This window comes from Ustilaginoidea virens, chromosome 7 (assembly GCF_000687475.1).
Source record: "Ustilaginoidea virens chromosome 7, complete sequence".
Classification (NCBI taxonomy): Eukaryota; Fungi; Ascomycota; class Sordariomycetes; order Hypocreales; family Clavicipitaceae; genus Ustilaginoidea; species Ustilaginoidea virens.
Window position 1 is genome coordinate 1,983,512 of NC_057322.1, and position 21,052 is coordinate 2,004,563.

The 21,052-nt window shown below is 56.0% G+C and overlaps 8 protein-coding genes across 8 annotated transcripts; 3 read left to right on the top strand and 5 right to left on the bottom strand.

Moving 5' to 3' along the window:
- Positions 1-369: 369 nt before the first annotated feature.
- UV8b_08226 (uncharacterized protein) lies at positions 370-1,501 on the bottom strand (the record flags this gene model as incomplete). Its single annotated transcript, XM_043145723.1, has 3 exons — positions 370-741; positions 847-1,304; positions 1,393-1,501. 3 exons carry the CDS (start codon positions 1,499-1,501, stop codon positions 370-372), a joined length of 939 nt encoding a protein of 312 aa, XP_043001658.1.
- A 317-nt stretch (positions 1,502-1,818) lies between these two features.
- Positions 1,819-2,097, bottom strand: UV8b_08227 (uncharacterized protein; the record flags this gene model as incomplete). Its single annotated transcript, XM_043145724.1, has 2 exons — positions 1,819-1,910; positions 1,980-2,097. 2 exons carry the CDS (start codon positions 2,095-2,097, stop codon positions 1,819-1,821), a joined length of 210 nt encoding a protein of 69 aa, XP_043001659.1.
- Positions 2,098-3,290: 1,193 nt separating this feature from the next.
- On the top strand, positions 3,291-3,926 carry UV8b_08228 (uncharacterized protein; the record flags this gene model as incomplete). The annotated part of the gene is made up of 1 exon (XM_043145725.1): positions 3,291-3,926. The coding sequence occupies one exon, from the start codon at positions 3,291-3,293 to the stop codon at positions 3,924-3,926; it is 636 nt and encodes a 211-aa protein (XP_043001660.1).
- Positions 3,927-5,280: 1,354 nt separating this feature from the next.
- UV8b_08229 (uncharacterized protein) lies at positions 5,281-5,640 on the top strand (the record flags this gene model as incomplete). The annotated part of the gene is made up of 2 exons (XM_043145726.1): positions 5,281-5,399; positions 5,457-5,640. The coding sequence occupies 2 exons, from the start codon at positions 5,281-5,283 to the stop codon at positions 5,638-5,640; spliced, it is 303 nt and encodes a 100-aa protein (XP_043001661.1).
- A 772-nt stretch (positions 5,641-6,412) lies between these two features.
- Positions 6,413-8,680, top strand: UV8b_08230 (uncharacterized protein; the record flags this gene model as incomplete). Its single annotated transcript, XM_043145727.1, has 3 exons — positions 6,413-7,816; positions 7,870-8,397; positions 8,456-8,680. The coding sequence occupies 3 exons, from the start codon at positions 6,413-6,415 to the stop codon at positions 8,678-8,680; spliced, it is 2,157 nt and encodes a 718-aa protein (XP_043001662.1).
- Positions 8,681-9,692: 1,012 nt separating this feature from the next.
- Positions 9,693-10,209, bottom strand: UV8b_08231 (uncharacterized protein; the record flags this gene model as incomplete). The annotated part of the gene is made up of 3 exons (XM_043145728.1): positions 9,693-9,813; positions 9,868-10,083; positions 10,136-10,209. 3 exons carry the CDS (start codon positions 10,207-10,209, stop codon positions 9,693-9,695), a joined length of 411 nt encoding a protein of 136 aa, XP_043001663.1.
- Positions 10,210-11,481: 1,272 nt separating this feature from the next.
- On the bottom strand, positions 11,482-12,981 carry UV8b_08232 (uncharacterized protein; the record flags this gene model as incomplete). Its single annotated transcript, XM_043145729.1, has 1 exon — positions 11,482-12,981. The coding sequence occupies one exon, from the start codon at positions 12,979-12,981 to the stop codon at positions 11,482-11,484; it is 1,500 nt and encodes a 499-aa protein (XP_043001664.1).
- A 1,641-nt stretch (positions 12,982-14,622) lies between these two features.
- UV8b_08233 (uncharacterized protein) lies at positions 14,623-20,856 on the bottom strand (the record flags this gene model as incomplete). Its single annotated transcript, XM_043145730.1, has 2 exons — positions 14,623-15,257; positions 15,333-20,856. 2 exons carry the CDS (start codon positions 20,854-20,856, stop codon positions 14,623-14,625), a joined length of 6,159 nt encoding a protein of 2,052 aa, XP_043001665.1.
- Between the last annotated feature and the right edge of the window lie 196 nt (positions 20,857-21,052).

Below are 21,052 nucleotides of genomic sequence, written 5' to 3' on the forward strand. Positions count from 1 at the left end.
CACTGACCAACCCTGGGGAACTGCCCGGCTAGGTTGCTGCTGGTGCTGCACCAAGTGAGCAGGGCTTCATGCACTGCAGCCGGTTGGCAGACCACCCGGGAAAACCCCGCCCGGGTGGAAAATTCATTCATGATCCAGCCATGCTGCCAACACTGTCGAACTACACTCGATTATACAAACAAGAAAGCGAGCCACACCGCTGATTAAGTGCCCTGTGCCACGTATTATGCAGAGCGTCTGCCCCAAGGAAATTACCACATCATGCTTGATTACGCGTAATCGAGCATTGTCGCGCCATGACCGGCGGCACAAGCAGGGACCGCTCCACCGTCGCCGTCAAAGCCCCGTCCGAGTCCCCCGATGCCGTCTTCACTCGTCGCTGGCCCCCTCTGCTCGGCTCCCAATCGCCACGCGCTTCCGCAGGCGGTACGCAATGGCTCGCTTGCGGTTCTCGGCGCTCTGGGTGAAGGCGGCGCCCCCGCCGAACGGGCCGGCAAGGGCCTGGTTGCGGACCCGCACGATGCACACGCGCTTGACGCCTGCAATCTCGCCGTCGCACGTCACGCCCTTTGGCATTTGGACCTTCATGGTATAGTCGGTGTTTGTGACGGGCGTCAGGCCCGAGACGCTGGACCCGGGAACGTCGCGCACAACCTTGGCGGGGAGGAAGGCCTTGGCGTCGGTGCCGCCAGAGGTTGCGTCGATGGCGGCAGTCATGGATCCACCGCCGTCTTCGTTAATCTGCTCGGCGTGTCAGGGTCAAAACGTTGGGGAACCCACACACCCCCCCCCGGCCCCCAACGGGGGTCCGGCCCAATTCCTCGGGCCGCTCGTGTGTTGACGTACCAATCTGTAAATGAGGGTGATGACGCCGTTGTCATCGGCGGTAGGAAGGCCCTTTTCGGCACCTCGGCCGCGCAGATCGGCATTGATGGTCTCGACGGGATACGTTTTGGGCTTGCCGCCCAGGCCATAGACCCGGCTGAGGGGCGTGCCCTCCAGGCCGCTCAAGAGCTTGCCAAAGGAACGCCTGTGTTCCTGGCGGCGCCGTTTGGACATCATGAAGAGACTCTCCAGCTTGTCCTCGATGCCGGTGGAGCCAGAGGCTCCCTTGTTGGTAGGGGGCGGGCCGCCGGTGCCCATGAAGTTGGCCACCACGAGGGCGGGGTCTACCCTTCCATGGCCCTGGGTTGAGCCGAGGGGGCCGACCTTGCCAGAGTTGATTTCTGCGTCGCGAATGATGCCGGTATCAGCCTGGGCTCCGCAAGCGTTGACGACGCAATTCCGGGGGGTGCCATCGGCCACTGTGGCGATTAGTATAACTGGAGAGGGTAGAAACCAAGGAACAGACGGGTTTGCCCGAGGGATGAATGATGCGAGAGAAACACCTACCAGTCAGGCCGGGCATGGAAACGCCATTGGCGCCTTCGACAGAGCGGATGAGGCCGTGACCAGAGACAGAGGTTGCCGCCAGGGCAGTGAAGATGATGGAGTGACGCATAGCGAAAGTGGGAAGTGAAGGGAAAATATCGTGGACAAAGGGATGCAGTCAAGTCGCCGGGACTTGGAAAGGAGAGAAACGGCGGGAAAATACCGAGCGGTTGATGATGGTGATGGTGAAGGCTGGTCGGCACAGGAAACTTGAGCAGCTACCTGTCCAGCTTATGAATAACCACGGGCGTCGAGTCGAGGCTCAGTCTACAATTCAAAAAAAAAACCCCAACGCCAGGTTAGCGCCGGCGCATCGAACGGGGTCCCGTCGCTATCATCGTGGCGTCGCCTGAAGCAGACGGACCGGACATCGTAAAAACAAACAGCCTAGGCCAGGGTGGATCGGCCAGCGCCCAAGCCTGAAACGCTTGAAACATCCGCCCGCCGAGGACGATCGTCGGCATGGGTCTGGTTGAAGACTGTTTATTCTCGCGGGCAGCAACAACCGCTCCGTCCAATGTGCTTCCGCTGAGCCATGACCTTCTCACCCCACCGACGAGGACGAGCGTCGCCGGCCGGCGAGAAGCCGAGGTTGACATGACGGAGGTGACGCGTCGTGACGGTGGTTCGACCCGAGGTTGCAATCATGATTCGCTTGCATGACATGGTAATTTGCTGTTTTGTGGCGGGCGTGGAATCCCCAGCACCCCCAGCACCATCAATGATGATCAATCACGGTTTCTCTTCCTGGCAACTCAGCAGGTCGGACAGTGTGGGCACTGGATGGCAACGTTGTTTTTCGCACGGAGCACCGGAGCCGGAGGCAGGCGAGTTGTTCCGCTCCGGCCAGCTGGACGTGGCGTCCAATCTTTTCCTAGGCGTCGTCGGCCCGTCGTCGGCTGTCTTCAGAAGCAATCGAAATCTGCACAACCACGCAGCAAGTGGGCCACCCGCACTGGCCGCCGGCCAGGCTGAAGTGAAGTCGTTTCCCGGAGCCTCCTCCGTGATGCCACCATGTCACCGAGGCAGATTTCACCATGCGTCGATCTGCGGCTAAACAAACACGGCACTGCATGCTCATCTCCAAATGCAATTGCAAGCTGCTGGTGAATCGGAGGAGCCTCCAGATCGGCAACCCCCTCTGCGCACCACAACCATGGCCAGCCATTGATTGGTTGGGAAGCCCTCATCTCCCAACGTCCCTTTTGCTTCCTCGCTCGGGTATGCTGCGTGTAGCTCATACGAGGTTTACGATTACGCTCAACCCCCCTTGACGCTATTCCCCGTAGCTATCAGCAAGTCTGAAACACTAATCCGCTCCATCACCGGTAAAGCGCGCCGACCTTAATCTCGCCATCTCTACCAGCTCTACCAGCAATACCAGCCTTCAACTCTGGCCGTCGCGAGACTCCATCAATGTGTCAACCGACCATTGCCCCCCCCCATAATAACTTAACTGACCTGGCCAATGCTCTTTTCAAATATAGAATACGCTAATAAGTAGTAGTAGATCCTTAATTTTATAGTAGCCACTAGACCAAAAGTGTCCGTGTATATATTTTCCTATATCAAATGACTTTTTTTGACTTTTTTCTTTACTTACCTCCTAGGTTCGTAGGTAGGTACGTCATAGTCTGTAAAGTAGAAAAGTACCTTTATATATCTATTTCTATATAAAGTGACTTCTTTAACTTTTTTACTAGGCACCCCTACCTACCTAGGCACCTAGTGCTAAAAGTATAAATATATATTTCCTACATAAAGTGACTTGCTAGCATTATTGACAAGGGGGGGCAATAGTCGGTTGACCTGCACTACGGGCCGTCGCCTGAAGCTGACGCGGGAACTAGTTGTTTCCCATGACCGTGCTGGCTCTACGGCCCTGTGTGGCATCACTTTTCTCCCAACAAAGGCCCCGGGGAGAGCGGCTACGTTGGAAGCCCACGCCGTTCTGGTGGCCAGTCGTTGGAAACCCGTTGCGGCCTGCTGGTTCAACGGCTGTCTTCTCTCTTATCTCTCTGTGGTTCCGAATGGAAGTATATGTATACTCGTCCATCGTCTGCATCGCCTGTCTAATCCTTTCCCCTCCGTTTCTTCATCTCATTCATCGTCACTCGTTCCAACCCACCCCCCCTTCCATTCATTTTTTAGCCGGCCGAGCTGCGTTCTTTTTCAGAAAAACAATAGACAATAATCCCGTTTGTTTACCATTGATTCTTTTTTCCCCTTCGATCCTTGCCGCTTATCTTGCCAAAATCAACATGAAATTCTCCCTCGTCCCCGCCGTCTTCGCCGCCGCTCTCGTCGTGCACGCTGCCCCTATCAGAGAAGCCGGCGAAGCCAGCAAGCGCGAGTTCAACATGGGCGGCCTGCCCTTTGGGAGCGTCCTCGGCAGCGGGACCCCACAGGATGCTGCTCAGGGTGCCGTTGCGAAAGTTTTTGGACTCGGTGATTTGGCTCTCAATGGCCCTGCCAGTCTTATTGGGCGTTCATGAGCACGCTGGAAGCCCGTGAGACTATTGTCTTCTAATGGTGAGTGTAGGAAGACGATGCCGGCAATCCTGTTTCATTTGGCTGTTGGTTGACGTCTCAAGTTTCGCAGCGCGAAAATGGATGTGAAAATAAGAAAAAAAAAAGCCCACCAGAAAAACTAATGTACCAAAGGCTGTGGATGGCTATGCTTGGGCTGGTTGCTTTCTCTTGTTGACTATTTTGGACTGGAACATATTGTACGGGCTGCTGTTATGTAACGGATTCAATTCTTGTCAGGGCCATTAGAGCATGTTCCAACGAGCCGAGAGGCCATCACGGTGACTGCTGCAAGTCGCCTGCCATCCGTCGAATGGATCCCTGTGATATTTGCGAGTGCAGTTCATGATGCTGCTGCTGCTATGTAATGGGCCCCCGCATCATGGCCGAATCTCACTGCTGTTGTGTGTATCATCGTACCAGACTTGCCATGGTAGTAAATAGTAAATGATGAATTGATGCACGCCAATGCAAAGCATGCCATGACGCAATGCAACTTCAGCCCCGCCATTCAATGGCAGGCCGTCAACCAGATGCAAGGCAGGAAGCTGCGTCCTGCCTGCCTCCTGCCTCTTGGCCGCGCCAATCCGCAATCCCCTCACTCCCAGCTGAAACCCGCTCGTCGACGTTGACGTTCGTTGCCTCGTGGTCCAGCAAAGACATGGTGATGTGCCAATTTCCCCGGCAAGACACCGCAAAACCGCCCGCGACTCATGCACGGCGTCTGCATCGACCAGTTCCCGCAGCCAAAACACCCGATGCCTGACCTGCGAGAGTCACTGGACGGCGGGATGCAAACGCCTCATGCAGGTGCATCCAGAATACAAGCGCAACCGCCTTTGCCGTTCCGTATAACCAAAGATTATGTTGGCTCCGCGAGCAAACGTGCTTCGGCACTACAGCGTGAAAATTGCCAACGACAAAATCGTCGACTCTGCCACAGTTCTCACACCGAGGCGGACGGTGCTGTGACTCCAATTCACTGTTACGACTGATTCACCGTTTGCAACCCGCATTCATAGTCATGTCATGGCCTCGCCTCTCAGCCAACAGCCTTCTATATCAGCCAGCTTTCGAAGCCGCGTAAACCTATTTCTGTCGAGATCTTCAAAGCATCATCAAGCACCCGATGGTCAAGTTTCATCTGCTCCATCTCTCCGACATCCACTCAAGGTCATTCATCGGCATCCTCCACAAGACAAAACACCTGTCATCAATCTCTGCTGCTACCTGCAACTCCAACATGAAGCTCGCATACATGGCCATCGGCGTTGTCGCCGCGTCCGTCAGCGTCATCGCTGGCCCCTTGGCATATGCTGCATGCCAGGCAGCTTGTGCGACGACTTTGGCCACGGGGCCTGCTGGGCCCGCGCTCTACGCCGCTTGCCAGGCGGCTTGTGTACCAGCGTTGGCCCTCCCATGCCCTTAGCTTGGGTCATGTAAGACTCCCAGTGCAGCAAACGTATTACCGCGACTTTGGGTAACAAGGGTCCTAGCGACACGCTTTCGGGGGCTTCAGGCCAAGGCGTTGCCATGTATCTTTTGACGTGCCTGGACCCCGTCCTGCCGCGGGTCATACTGGGAGGATTCGACACAACTCCCACGATGCGTGAATACCTGGAGTGGGGGACTGCAGCGTACAAGGGCTCTACTGTTTTTTTGATTGCGACGGATTGCTAGGATAGCTTCGGGGTATGATGCTGCTTTTGGCCTTTTTGTATGGTTCTATAAATGTTGCTTTTCTAGTGAAGTCTTTAGTACTCGTCCTTGATACGAAGGTGCTAAACTGTTGAAGCGTAAACAAGTGCCTTGGAAATTTCAACTGTTTCTGATGCTCAGGAAGTTTACGGCATGCGAGGCAAGAAAGGAAGCCCCGTTTCAATCACAGGCCCACCCCTGCGATTCATCTGTGATTGGGCAAATGAGCTTCGCGGAGAAGTCCTAAGGAAAGCACTTTTTTCCCACCCCGTTCCGTCTCCCTCCATTCATCAACGCAAACACTCAGCCCCTTCTCATCGACGTTTACGCCAGCATCGACCAGAAGCGACGAAATGATGCCGCCCTCCAAGTCCAGTTCTTCCTCGGTGATGGAAGATACCAGAAGCCTCCATCTGTTCTTATGGAAGGGATGCAGTATGCAATCAATGATGCTTTACGACCCCGAGACCTAGCTGAAAAGGAGGCTTCTGCCAGGGATATGAGGCTGCAGTATAACGAATGCAGCAGGGCTGAAACCGATGCATCAGAGGAATCCGGAGTGAATCAGAGTCACAACAGCCAGTCAGAAGTGAATCAGAGCCATCCAACAGCAAGCTATTTCTTCGCATGGCCTGGAATCTGGAAATAGAAAATGGTGGCCGACGATACTGACCTCCACACCCTAATGGCTCCCTCTCCTCTTCAGCCAGACCATCATTTACGCACGCAGTTTATAATCTAAGTCTATTACATCATGGAAGAATTCCCTCAAGAAAATCCTTCAGCCGATGGGCTCGGCCACTTACGTCCCACCTCCACGGGCCGGCTCCTTGACCTCATCGAGCAGGTCAGGGCAAAGGGCGTCGGCGACGTCGTGTCTCTACCTCAACTTGTCGTATGTGGTGACCAGTCCGCCGGCAAGAGCTCCGTCCTGGAGGGCATCACCGGCATGCCCTTTCCTCGGAAGGATGGGCTGTGCACCAGGTTTCCCACAGAGATCATAATGCGGCATGCTCGGGCGAGTGACACCTCCATCGTCGCCAGCATTCGACCAAGTAACTCAAGCACCCCGGGAATCCATCAAACCCTTGCAGCTTATCGAAGACAAATGGAAGGCATGGCCGAGCTGCCCGATGTCATTAACAAGGTGTCCCGTCTCATGAACATCCGTGGCTATGGAGACAAGGGCAGTCGCGCCTTTGCCGCCGACTCCCTTCGCATCGAGATCACCGGTGCTACTAGGCTGCATCTGAGCGTTGTGGACCTCCCTGGTCTTATAGCCGTGTCCAACGAGGAGCAAACGCAAGATGATGTCGAGGCAGTCCACGACATGGTCGCCTCATACCTCCGGAACCCACGATCCATTATCCTCGCCGTGCTCCAGGCGAACAACGACATGGCCAATCAGCCAATCATCAAACTGGCGCGGCAGCACGACCCCCAGGGAGAGCGCACAGTCGGCATCATTACCAAGCCAGATCTGATCAACAAAGGTTCGGAAGCCAAGCTTGCTCTCATTGCCAAAAACCAGGACAGTATCAAGCTGAAGCTGGGGTTTTTCCTGGTCAAAAACCCCAGCCCCCAGGAGATGAGCGAGGGTCTCACCAAGGATGCGCGGTCCGCTCGCGAGCTGCGTTTCTTCTCAAGCGCAGAGTGGGCACGGCAAGGCCTCGACATGGACCGCGTCGGCATAGCGAACCTTCGCGCCTTTTTGCAAAAATTGCTCGACACGCACATCGAGAGAGAGCTGCCCAACGTCCGCGACGAGATCAAGAAGGCTTTGAAAGACGGGACTGACCAGCTCAAGGATCTGGGAGATGCCCGTTCGAGTATTGGGCACATTCGATCTTTCATGACAGACATCAGCATGAAATTCTGCCAACTGTTGCAGGCGGCTCTTGACGGAAGTTACCACAGCATCGACGCTCGTTTCTTCGACAACCCCGATTCTAGATTACGGGCCCGTATTCAAGAGACCAACACCAATTTTGCCGCGCATATGCAGCAGTATGGTCAGAAACGCAAGGTGTCAGACTCGGCCGAGGGCGAATCTGTGAATTCGACAAAGTCGTCCGACTCTTCAGGCCAGAACAGAACAGGTGATCAACCAGCCCAACTCACAGTATCGAAAAAATCAATGATGGCCTGGGTGAAGAAGGTTTGTAAAACTTCTAATCTATATACTGCGCCTCATACTGACGGATAGCCTAGGTTTACCTCAGCACAAGAGGCCGCGAATTGCCTGGAAATAACAATCCGGCATTTCTGGCAGAACTCTTTCTGGAGCAGTCCCGCCTATGGCCTGGTCTTGCTGAACATCACATCTGTAATGTGCTGGGCATTGTGTCCGGTTGGATGCCAGTAGCTCTGCGTAAAACCATCAGCGAAGACAGTGTCCGCGGACATGTCCATGCCATATTGACAGAATGGCGGGACACTACCGAAAAGCTCGCTCTGGGTGAGCTGGAGAGACTGGTCGAGGACGAAAGGCGGGATCCCCTGACATACAACCATTACTACACGGACAATGTCCAGAAGGCCAGGCTCAACAGCCAGAAGGAGGCCATCAGGAACGCAGTCAGCCACGCGATAGCAGTGGATCATCGTGGAAAGCTGCTTATTGGCAACACACGTGAGGATCTCGAGGGGCTCATTTCCTCCATGGAGTCACGCATCACACTCGACATGGATGAACAGGCGTGTAACGAAGCTGCGACGCAGCTCGATGCGTACTACAATGTATTTGGCGAATTCTGCCTCCACCTTCTACATCACCATGAGACTGACTGGATCGCAGGTCGCCCTGAAGACTTTTATCGACAACGTGACGCGGCAAGTTGTCGAGCGCCAGATAATGGCTCCTTTCCGGGACGCCTTTTCTCCAAAGGCAATCTCGCAGCTGTCGGATGAAGAGCTGCTACGAATCGGCAGCGAGCCAGAAGAGCAAACCCGAAAACGCGAGCAGCTGAGCAAGATGGTCCAGGGGTTGAAGGACAGCCTCAAGCAGCTGGACCGGCTCTGACTGTGCAGTGAATACTGTCGCTAGAGCTGGTCCATCCCATCGCGCGTTGCTTGCTGTCTTGCCAAGTTCGGCCACGACGGCGGATACCGCTCCGAATAGCAACGGCCATTGCATCCCTTCCGTCGATTTTGTTTTGGTAATGCGAGTTGGAATGCTTACCTGTTTTTCGTGAGGCGAGGCGCTGGACTAGTGCCGGCTGTAGGATTTCCCCTCGACGTTGGTTTTCCCAGTGGTTTTTTCCATTGTTGCTTCGCGAGTGGACTGTGAACTGCGGATTGTGGAGGGATGGATCGAGATGTCAACGTTTGATCTTGTGTTTTCTGCGCCTGGAACGTGCGCACTTTAGCTAGATGTAAAGATGGATGGATGTGCATTGAATGGTCTTTTCGCTCATGTTGGTCGTGAAGCACCATGTTCGTGCTGACTGTTGGGCAGTGTCGCACATGAACGGCGACTCGAAGTCGGCATGTACTATTCGTCGGACAGTCGCAATGTCTCAAACGTTGTTCATCCACGAGACCTAGACTTTGCTCGGGCTCGGTTTTGGGCAGATACGGCGAATACTCACGGCATCCCTCTGGTCGTCGAGCAGACTTGATTTGCAAACTTTGTTCATCCACGAGACCTATACTTTGGTAATCTCAGCTTACTGCAATTACTCTCACGACATTTTACTATTCAGACAGACTCGATTGATAAAACTTTATTCACCTACAAGGCCTATACTTTGCCCAGGCTTGGTTTTGCGCAATATTCTCCACACGGCCTCCAAGTGTTCGTCCACCAGCCTTGATTTATCCAACTTGCTCATCCACGCGACCTATACTTTGCAACACTTGGTTTTCTGCAAATGCTTTCACAGCATCCCACTAGTCGTCCGACAGCTTCAGCTTGTCAAACTTGAGCTCATCCACGCGATCAGTGTCCTTGGTACCTGGCACGGATTTGCGCAGCACAACATCCAGGACCGAATCCATCCGTGTTGGTCTGTGACCTGAACGCAAAGCCTTCATTATCTCCAGTCGGCACACATCGGCGTAGGAGTTTTCCCAGTCTTTGTGATGAAAGCCTCAGCTTCGTCTCTAGTGCCAAAAAGTTGATAACAGTTGCCGAAAAAGTAGTCAACCGCCTTGCTACAGTATGTTAATGCTATGATTTAGAAGCATCTTGGGGAAGCGAAGCCGTACTGGTAATCGGTATATACACCAGGATGTTTTCCATTGGCAATGGCATAAAAACAGGGGTCATCTCCCACCGGTGCCTTACTGCCGGCTCCATCCTTGATGACCTCGCTGGGGTTCGCCACCCCACGCTCCTTCATGTATCTCCGTGCTGCTTCAATCGTCAAGAAACCTTTGAAGATGGCGCCACTAAGCCCAGTCACTTTGGGATGAGCTTCCGCCCTAGTAAAGAGTCAGCTGGCTTGTGACGGCCATGGCTCCGGGGCAGAAATACCAGGATGAATAAATAGTCGGGGTGTCGATACGGCCCCTGACAACGGCGTGATACTTCTTGGTCTTGGGAGGCATCTTGGCATAGGGTACGCAAAGATTTCGAGCCCGTCTTTGGAATCCTATGTCACTGAGCGAGGTGAGCAAAGTTCTGGATCAACACGAAAGTGGCGGGTGGGTGGCGTGACGCTGATATATAGAATGCTGCATGATACACGTTTGACGGAACGTTGGCTTAGAACAGTTGATCCACGAGTCATTGAGCGGGCGCGGCTACCTCCAGGCATGGTGTCGTGCTTTCACGCGGCAAACCAGGCAAACAAACATACGGACCGCTTCACTAGCAGCAACGTCTGCCGCCGGCTCTGTAAAATCCCTGCCCGAGGCTTCCGCGGTACGTCGCACGTCGAGTGCCCGCAGACAGACGATGCCTGCCTCGGGCTGCATCCTGGCTGCATCCTGGAGGACGACTCGATGGAACGCCTGCGTGTGAAGTTGCCCACGACGAGGTTGACAAATCCTCCAAGGGGCCATCCGGGTTGAAGTCATTCCAGGAGCAATAACCAGTATTTCATGTAAATCCGCGGACCAAGACGGTGACCTCGACACACGACATTCCATGCCAGGGATGTCCTACACGCTGCACGAAGAAGCCGACACAACGTCAGCACCGCGCAGCGAGAGCAAAATCTCCATAGAATTTGTGGTCGGGGATATTGCAGCCGTGCTAGGTGCCAAGGCTGTCGTAATTATGGCTCCGAGAACAGACTGGTTACCTCGGCCGGATTTGCTCCCTGCGCTGGAGGCCCCAACTCCACATGCGTAGCAACTGTCGCAGAACGAAAAATAAGAGAGGGAAAAAAACACGAAAGCCCTCCTGCCCCCCCTGCCCCGAAGTAAGGAAGTCGGGGCGTGGCTAGGTCTTGTCGGCTTGCTTCAATTGGCAGGGCTCCTAGGACGGCGCTGCACAAACATTTTAATGTACAAGGAACCCCGGCTTCGCTTCGCGGCAGAAACACCGAGATGAATGTATAGTCGGTGCCTCTTGCGTGCACGAGCGTCCGTATATCCTGCGATCCGGCCAAGACTTGGCACTGGAAATTCAGACGCTGGCTGCTGAAAACGGGACTGGGTTCTTGTTGTTCTGACCCGTGATGGTCACATCTCTTCCCTCTGATGTTCCGGCCTGTACGTTGATTCTTCATCAGTTATCGTGATCAACACAGTCATTCTCGATACCGTGAGATGGCTCCAAAACCAAAATCATCAACAAAACATGCACACCAACAATGTCCTCGGTAAAGCCGTGCAAAGAAAACCCGGCGAGTGATGAAATCCGCCTCGGCTCTTCTAGCAGCTTGGACAATACTTGACCTCGAAGCGAATACCAAGCTGATCCTCAACTTTTGATTTGAAGACCTCGCAGTCCTTACACATGGTGTTGTTGACTTGTATAACGGCCTGTATTGTCGGTATCCTAGGGCACACCTTCTTAAGCTCCTGCCGCTGGCAATGCCGATTCGCCCACGGCGTCCACTCCTCCATCAGCTCGCCGACGGCCAAGTCTTTGGAGAACAAGTCGCTCGGCAGGATGACGTGCTGGTCAATATAGTACGCCACGAGCTGCTTCTCGGCGTGCGATGCGTAGTATGAGCCCGGCCGGGCTGGTGCGTCTTTGTTGTCCTCGGGCAAGTCGTGTTCGATCAGCCGGCACAGCTCGAGCACCCGGTCGCGCCAGAGAAGGCTGTCGAGGATGTGCGCCTCGGAAAAGTCGGGGCGCTGGCCGTACCCGTCGAGTTTACAGCCGCTCACGGCGCTCTCGACCGGGAACAGCCTGCCGCGGTCGAGCTGCGCCACCGTCTTGTCGGCCTTCAAGCCGTTGTATGTGACGCTCAGCTCGTAGAAGCGGAACTCGGTGCCCCAGGCGGTGCGCCTTGTGACGAAGAGGCCGGGCTTGGGCCCGCCCGAGCTGTCTGTTTGCCCGGCCGTCGGGGCGGGCTCGAATACTTGCATCTTGACGGCGATGATCCTGCGATTGGCCTCGGCGTTGACGTCCTCTCGGTAGTGGCTGAGCGCGCTTCGCATCTCCGCCGTCTTCCGGGAGGGCCGGGCGTAAAAGTAGGCGGTGCGGCCCTTGCGGTCCTCGGCGCGCGGATCGGCGCCGAGCTCGAGCAGGGTGTCCACAGCCGTTCGCCGGCCCCAGAGCGCTGACAGCATCAGCGGGGTCCGTCCGCGCCTGTCGACAATGTTGACGTCGCCACCGCTGAAGTCGATCACCCCGTCGGCGCCGCGTCGGAAGCAGGGACCCAGCATGAGCTTCTCCAGAGTACCACCAGCCGAGGGCGGCTTTGGTTGTTTCGCATCGCCAATTTCAAGTTGCTTCAATCCGGCCTCGAGTTCTGGCAACTCACCACGGCTGCTGCCACCCGGCTCCGATTGCAAGGATGGCAAATCCCTGCTGGCGCTTTCAGGGCTTGTTTTCTCGCCATCGCCATCATCCTCCTCCTCCTCATACTCAGATTCGCTCTCCTCTTCGTCGTCGGCGACGCCGACCGTCACAAAGACGCCGCTCTCCGAGTCGATTTGGTAGGAGTACTGCGCTTGGAACTTCTCTTCATACGGAAAGTAGAGCTGGTAGGTAAGCTCCGACTCAGCCTCGCAGGGCAGCTCCCGAGTCTTGGCTACGTCGATGTCATGATGACGATGGCGACGCAGGCAGTATGGACAGAGGACGCGCAGATACCGGCTCGACCACTGCGTGACGAGCGCCAGGGGCTTTGGGCAACCTCTACTATCGAGGATGCCGTTGGAAAGGGTCGACTCGTGCGCAGGCATGTTGGCCATGACCATGTTCGGCTGGGGCTCACGGCTGACTTCAGCGATGCTACCGATAATCTGTATACTCTCTTGACAAAGAAGGAGAAGAAGAAGATATTGTATCGCAGTATATAGAGCCCAAGTAACACACTTTTGATGCAACATATTGCGTCTGGTCGCACCGAGCGGGGTAAGCTGGCAAAGGGCGTACAAGGCGCTTGTTATCTACATGGAAACGGCGAATAGCGCCTCTGTCAGACGTTGCTCTATGGGTTGTAGTAGATGGAGTCTTTGCTCTATCAGACGGAAATATACTACGGTGCCGCCGAATGCCCTGGTGTCAAAGTCGCAGTGAAAGCGGAGGCGGCCCGGCAGGTAAGTACCGCATTAGTCCGCATAGCTGCTGCAAGTTGCTATAGTAAGGAAGCTCCTATGCTTGGGCGATGCTTTAGTGTCATACTACCTGCCTTCTCCCTAGCAAGGCTGCTAAAAAATAGCTGCCAGCATAGTCCTTTAGCAGGAGCCCTTGGATGTCTTCTCTCCCCGCATTATTGTGCGATACGACGCAACCCAACGCATCGCAACCCAACGCATCGCAACCCAACCCAACCCAACGCGCCGCAATACCAAGATATTTTAACAACTAGCTATTCTCATATGATGCATTTGTCATTCCATTCTCCTCCGGGTCCTCCCGGCCCGGCAGCGGGGTTCTACTTGGAAACTATGGCGAAGGTCGACCTCTCACCGCCTTGTACATGGCAGAATCTTGCGCCTAATTCTGTATAGTCAGGTAGTTTACACTATAAGGTCGTGAGGGAAGAGAAATTCCTTGGACTCTTTTTATTGGCTAATTCCCGACACGTTCGGGACGGCCTCGCTGTAGTTAGCGGGAGTGGCAGGATAGGTCGCACCGCTTCTATAAGCGCCACACAGTAGGCGCCACCTATATACGACTCGCACGAAACGTGAAGCTAAGCAAGTGTGTATAGCTAGGATTATATTACAGGTGCCCGCGTTACCCCACAATCTATTGTTCATTTAACTACTATTATCTACTGATATAGTATGAAGACTGGTGCTGGTTCTAGTGGACGAATGGTTCCGGTCATAGTAAAAGACGGTTCGAGTGTCATTCTTCTTCTTCTTCTTCTTCTTCTTCTTCTTGTTTATCGCGTTAAATGCGAGATTCGTCCACTCGTCGTTGGAAAACCGCCTTGTGAGGGCTCGTATCCTGGCCTGAACGCGGAACCCATCTGCCCATCCGGTCGATAATGTCTTTGTGCACTTCGTATGCATTTATCCATTACTTGCTTTGTCGTGCGAAACCCCGAAATCATTTTGGAGATGGCCGCGCTGGGTTAGACCGGCGCTGCGTTGCAGACGTTCCTGATGTACATGGATGGACTGAAATCCGGCATCGTGCCGCAAAGGTCCGCCCGAGAAAAAAAGAAAAGAAAAGAAAAGAAGAGTCGGCGTGCCTCGCCATGCGAAAGTATCCAGAACACCGTGCGGTGGATGAACAAGACAACCAAAGAACGGCGGAAACAAAAGGAATCAGGGAAAAAAAAGACAGTGGTATCATCCTGCACCATTTCAGACCAACAGGTCCCGATGCCTGCCAGACAACCCCTCCTTTGCAGTATTGTCCATGGAACTCGGGCCAGCCCGCCGTCATTCCTCGTCCACGCTGCCCATCACCCCGCCGCGCTTGCCCGTTATCCCCATCTTGAGCAGGCTGAACCGCTTCTTCACGCCCAGCCGCTTGCCCGCCGCGCCGCCCGTCGCGCCCGACGCCCCCTCGTCGATGCTGGCGCCCCTGTCCAGGCTCCCCTTGCTGGCGGAGCTGCCCCGTCTGCCTGACCCGTTGGCATGCGCCGCCGCCGCCGCCCTCTCCGCCGGCCCTACGTCCACGGCGGTGGGCGGCGCGCGAGACCCGGTCTTCTGGTGGCCGCCGCTCCGGCCGTAGCTGAAGCTCCTGCTGCGCGAAGTCTTGGACTCGGGGCTGGCGTGCACCCTCTCCGCGTCGGCTGCCTGCTCCGCCTCGGAGGGCCGCCGGCCGGGCAGGAGGCTGAGCCGAGGGCTCTGCTGCTTCAGCGACACTTGGCGGACCGTGGCCGCCTCGTCCGGCCGGCCGGCGCTGCCGTTCAACGAGAACCGGCTCATGCTTGGCCGCTGGGGCGGGCTTGCGTCGTGGGGCGGCGGAAGCGAAGGGTGGAAGGTCGTCGAGGGGGTGGACGCGGCCTCGCGGGGGGCTGGCGGGTGCGGCGCGAGCATTGCTATTTCGGCCGCGCATGTCACTTCGAAGTCTGTGAAACGGGGATTTGGTTAGCACGAATCCCGGCCTGCGACAAACATGTTCGTTTTTTTTTGGTCCCACGTACATCGGTGCAGCTGCTCCTGCTTTTCCGCTAGCATGGCATTGGTGCTGCGGGAAAAGAGGGCCAGGGCCCTCTTGATCGTCATGGCGTGGTCCACAAGCGCCGTCTTGATGGCCATGTCTTGCGGCTCAAGCTCCGCCTCCTCCTCCGCCTCCGCCTCCGCCTCCGCCTCCGCCTCCTCGTCGGCGTCTCCCTCTTCGGCATCGGGCAGCAGCCTGCGGTAGCACATGACGCTCTGCTCAGACGGGTTCACAGAGACGGAAACCGCGCTCAGGAGCAGGGCTGCTGCCTCGTCGTCGCCGCTGGCAAGCCGACGCTCCAGGGCCGTCATTTCCTGCGTCTTGCGCACGATGCGCTCCAGGGCCGTCTGGCGAGCGCCCAGCCGGACCTGTCGCGTCTCGACAATCTCGCTCCGGCGCAGGATCGTGGGAAACGGCTCCGCCGTGAAGAAGATCATCTTTTCCGCATAGTGCCCCTCCGCCGGCCCGGACGTGCTGCGCTTTGTCGTGAACGAAAACGCCTGCGGATGGGAGGAAACCAGGTACTCTCGAACGACCTGTGGCACCCTGGCCCGTTGGAACACCTGGTGCGTCAAGTCTCGATGCGGGTACACCGACGACACGACCAGAAACTGTCCCTCGACCTGGTCGATTCCGTCCGACGTCACAATCTGGGCAGCCGGGTACTGTTCCTGCATCCGATCCGTAAAAGCCGCGGCGCGCTCGTGCGGGCCGCCCTCGTAGATGAACTCCTTGTCTCGAACAGCAGCCGGAAACCCCAGCCCCTTGTACACGACCTTGAAGTATCGCCCAACTACCTTTTCGCTCTTGGAGATGGTCTCGTAGACGGTGGCAATCGCACGCTCCGTCCTGGCCAGCTTGGCAAAGTCAAACACGTTCGTCTCGTATTGCACCCGCAGTTCCTTGTACGCCGTCAGAGCATTGCTCCAGGACTCGCCGTCCTCAAAGTGTTTGATCATGTCAAAGTAAATCCTCTCCTTGCGCTCAAACTGCGTCTGGCTCGGAAAAACCGGCTCTGCCAAGCTTTCGACTTGCCTGGTCGGGTCCCAGTCGTACAGGTCCGCGTGCAGCCGCAGAGCAAGGCCGGCTTCGGCATGGTTTCTCGATCCCGCCTGGAGGGTGGCGAGTTGATGGACGTAGCGGACAAATATTTCCTCCTTCTGCATGTCCCGCAGAAATTCCATCAACCTCAGGCAGTTGATTATGTTGGTCGCCTCGCCGTTGCCCTCGGCTCCGTGAACGGCAACCAGCAGGTCCAGCAGCTCGTTCAGGGTGCCCACGAGCTCCTGGACGGCGGCATGGAGCGGCTCGTCCAAAGTTTGCGACAACGGCTCGAACCGCTCGAGCAGCTCGCCAATGAACAGCTTTTGCAGTATGCTCTCCGTCAGTGGCTTCGACTTGAAGAACTGGTCGAGGCTGTCAATCATTTCCGTCTGTATGACCGTCAGGTCTTCGCTTAGCGTCCACTCGCTGACAATCATGGTCTGCAGGACCTCCACGGCCATTGTCCTCAGGCCTTCGTGCACACTCAGGCACAGCTCGACAATCGGACGCACCAGCGCGGGCACGTACTGCACCTGGTAACCCCCAATCTTCCGCAGCCCGAAACGGCTGCGCTCTTCCGCCGTCGTCTCCCAGCCGATGGCTTCCCACGAGGTCCGCAAAAGTTCGGCGCCATGCTCCCTCACATCGCCCGCAATCTTCCAGACCGCCCTTCTCTTTTGCTCGGGGAATGTTTCTAGAGCAAGAGACGTGCTGCCGACCAACTTTAAGAGGGTTGTGAAGAACAGCTTCCACAGCTCCATGTTGAAACTTTCAGCCTGATCCGGGTCGGGCAGCAAATTATCCAGCATCAAGTTGGCAACATATTGAAGAGTTCGCATGGTGGACTGGTGATGGTATATGTGCACGCTGAGCCATCCGGCAGGGAAAGCTTCACCTGACAGGATGCTCATGTGAACTCGCAACAGGTTCTCCAAGATGGTCGCAAGCTCATCTTCACCGGTCAGTTCAAGCTGCATCCCCAAAGCGGAGCCTGAGACTGCCGACAGGACCGCGGAAAGCTCGACCAAGCCCTCGTCGAAGGCGATTTCACTCGAGACTGGCTTGAAAGGGAACGGGTACGAGGCCGGGAAGAGAAGAGACAGCCGATTCCGTGGCGGGGGCGGCGATCTCAGCAGCGACAGATACGAGTCAACGATTCTAGGAATGTGATCCGGAATCTCTGGACCCAGATGCTCAGCCTGGCTGGCGATTACGGAGCAGCAGAGACGCACCTGCTCGCGCCATTGATCGACGACGTTGTCATTATGACCCCAGTACGGGGAAATCCACCGGACGGTGTTTGCGCAGAGTGCAGACCTTTGGTCAGGGTGTGCAAAGAGCTCCAGCTTGGAGTAGTTGATGATGAGGATCAGCTTGTACAAGATCAGCTTGCCCTTGACCTTGGCGCAGGAATCCATAAAGTCAATGGCAATGTGCAGGATTTCCTCCTTGTCCAGCAAGCCTGCAAGCTCGGGCAGCCAAGTGTGGAAGTGCTGCACAGCCAGGGTCTGGCTGCCGACGAGCACGGGTGCCGTGCTTCGCATCATAGCATCGAGGGCTTTGAAAATGCAGCGGAGCTGCCGAGTGAATCCTTGCGGCGACGACGTGATGCCGATCCCAGCTTCCTTGGCCTTCTGCTGCTTCCGAGCGTGCGCGATAAGCTTCAGGATGTGACCGACGACTTTGAAGGTGGCGCGAAGGTTCCGCGATGCCTCGGGTTCCGTAGGCTTCTCTAGCAGACGGGTAAATGACTTGACCAGGCCCGACGTGGCAAACGGATAGTTGAATTGGGTCTCTGCGTACTGATCCACCAAGGGGCCCAGGTTGAACCGACGATCATGCACGATGCCCAAAACTCGAACCAAGGCGGTGAATATCAAGTCCTCAAACTCGGTGTTCCCCGAGTGTTGAACTAGAATACCAAACAGGCCGTCAAGAACGTCGCTCAGCAGTTTGACAACCTCAATTTCAGGGACAAACATGAGCTGCTTCAACGCACTCGAGACCTCGTCCTCTGGTATGTCCTTCCAGTTCACCAAGCCCAAGATGACTCTGTCCTGTGAAAACCGCGTGCTGCAGAGAAAAGTGTCCACAAACAATGCTGCCAGCGGGCCAGTGACGTTCTCAGACTGCTCGTTTCTACCCCGATGGGCCCAGGGAACAGATAGATATCCACCCTTGCCAGAAGGACCTGGTAGGGCCGTAAAAGTGTTCTCATCTATCCTGTAGAGTTGTAAACCATGCTGACCATCTCTGATGAAGGCTTGTCTGTCCCATAGGGGCATGTGGGCGACAGCGAATGGAGGGCCAGGCACATCACAAAGGAACATGACCACATGGGCTGTAGGTACGTCACCAGGAGAAAGAGAGAGCCGCACCGTCTGATTCCATGATTCTCCCCGCTCGGTGGCTGTAGACTTGAATGTCGTCATCGGTTCCCTGTTTGAGCCAGCGAAAATGCAGTTTTCGAGCCTTTGGCCAGAAGGATTGCGAACCTCGAGGCTGATTTGGAGGCTCAGTGCCTGGAGTCCTGACGGCATGCTGGTAGCGCTGCCCCCGAAACGAGCCAGCAAGTTTTGGCGCGCCAGTGCGGCCGTGTCCAAGGTGAGGTAAATATCGGACCGTGGCTTCGTGGGAGCGCCCGAGAAGCCCATCTTGCTCGTCTTGCAAACACCAGACAGCATCGTCGGCGTGGAATTGATCAAGGCATCTGCGTCTGAGTGATTGAAGGCTTGCAGAGAGACTTGAAGTCGTTCGCCTCGACGCGACCTCTCGTAGCGACTGCTGGGACTGCCCATGAGCTCTCGAATTAGGGGATCCAGGTCTTCGGCGGCGTCTGCTTCCGTAGAGGCTGGACTGCTCGCGGGTGACCATATGTTGAGGACTTGCTCGACCTCCTCGCTCTGCTTCATGATGGGATTCAACTTCAGCACGCCAATTCCAATAGTGCGTTGCACAGTTTGAGAAGCATCTGGCATGGCTTCCCCCGCTTTGGAGCTGGCCGTGCTTGGGGTCCCGTAGCTTGCCGCGGTAACGACCGAGCGCTCGCCTTGCTGCTCAGACACCGGGTCCATTTTGGGAAGACGGGAGCCTCGCGACAACGTCGAGCGTCCAGCCTTACTCGTCCACATCAGACTTCGCCGTGTGGCTTTGGGCCCTGCAGAGGCTGGAGTCTTCGACGTCTCCCGCAAATGAGAGCTTTCCGGACTGGTTCCAGACCTGGAGATTGGCGTGGCGGACAGTACTCGCTGGGAAGCCAGGACTTTCACAACCAGGTAAAGATCAGACTTGGTTGATGGCGAGTCTCCCACATCCTGGGCCGAGAGATCGACAAAAAGTGTCCGGGAAGAAGTGCCTTGCGCGAAGCCACCTATCGAGCCACCAGCCGGTATGTCAACTATGAACGGCTCTGATAACATTGACAGCTTCTCATGTTGAGGTTTCGTGGCCAGGAAAAGTACCAGCGCAGTGGCCTCGGAAGACGACCCAGCAAACCCCTTGACATCGAGGAGCAGGTGGTGGAGGCTGGTTTGCTCGACGGCTGGCTGCGGTGGTTCGTCCAGGAGGCTCATAATGGACTGAAGTCGAGTAACTTGCACGACAGAATCATCTCCGGTCAATATTCGGCCTCGATCCGCCGGGTCTCGGACTATGACTTCCCCACCGCACATCTTGTTCACCGTCACCAGATCCCACACCGTCTTCTCCCTGAGAGTTTCGTATTCGTGAGACGTCAGAAGATTGTAGAGAAATTGCTGTCGGCTGAGATTGAGGCTCGTGATGAGATTCGAGAGCTTGTCCAGGTCCGCATACTTCCTAGACAGCAAGAGCTCGTGGAGGTTTTTAGAGTGCCACTCTCGTAGACAGGATGCGATCTCGTCAATCAAGGGTTCCGACGCGGATGTTGGGGTTTCGTCTCCGATCTTCAGCATGGGAACTGGCGCCGCCGGTTTTGGCTCGCTCGGATTTCGTTTGACTGGAACAGACAAGTTGGCCGAGGTTCCATTTGGTAGCTCCGACAGCGGTCTGCGCCCCTTGGTTTTGCTAGCAGCCAGGGCGGCTAATTTGAGCTTTCCGTTCCAGGCCTCGACGCCGCTCTTGGCAGAGTCGCTGGCGGGCGGCAAATCCTCGCCTGGGATACTTTCGTGAGTGAGATTTTCCTTGTCGTCGTCATGTTCGTCCCTGCTTTCGGTCTCGCCCAGCATTTCTCGCACCTCGACGCAGCTTCGGGGAAAGATTCCGCTAAACACGCGAGCTTCCAACGTCTGCCCCTTGACAGACGTTAACCCGGCGAGAAGACTGGGCGGCGCAACCAAGTACCCGCGCAGCCAGTGCCCGTCTGGCGTCTCCTCGATGATGTAGAGCTCATCTCCGATTTCGAGGGGTAGGTCGGCCGGTCTTTCTGCAGAGAATGGATAGGTCGCAACGGCAAAGGCGATCCGAGGAAGGGGCTGCCACGGCATCTGAATCTCAGCGCTGGGGCTCTCCTGGGGGGGGGGGGACCGAAGGGGTTTGAATAGCGGCAGTTTGTCGGGTTGGGTGAAAATACCCAGCTGCCGACGGGGGAGTAGTTTGCAGGTTGGACAAGACAGGGGCAAACCAGGAACACCGCACGGCAAAGGGGCTTACATACCACGCCCTTTGCTTTTGCTGTTCAGG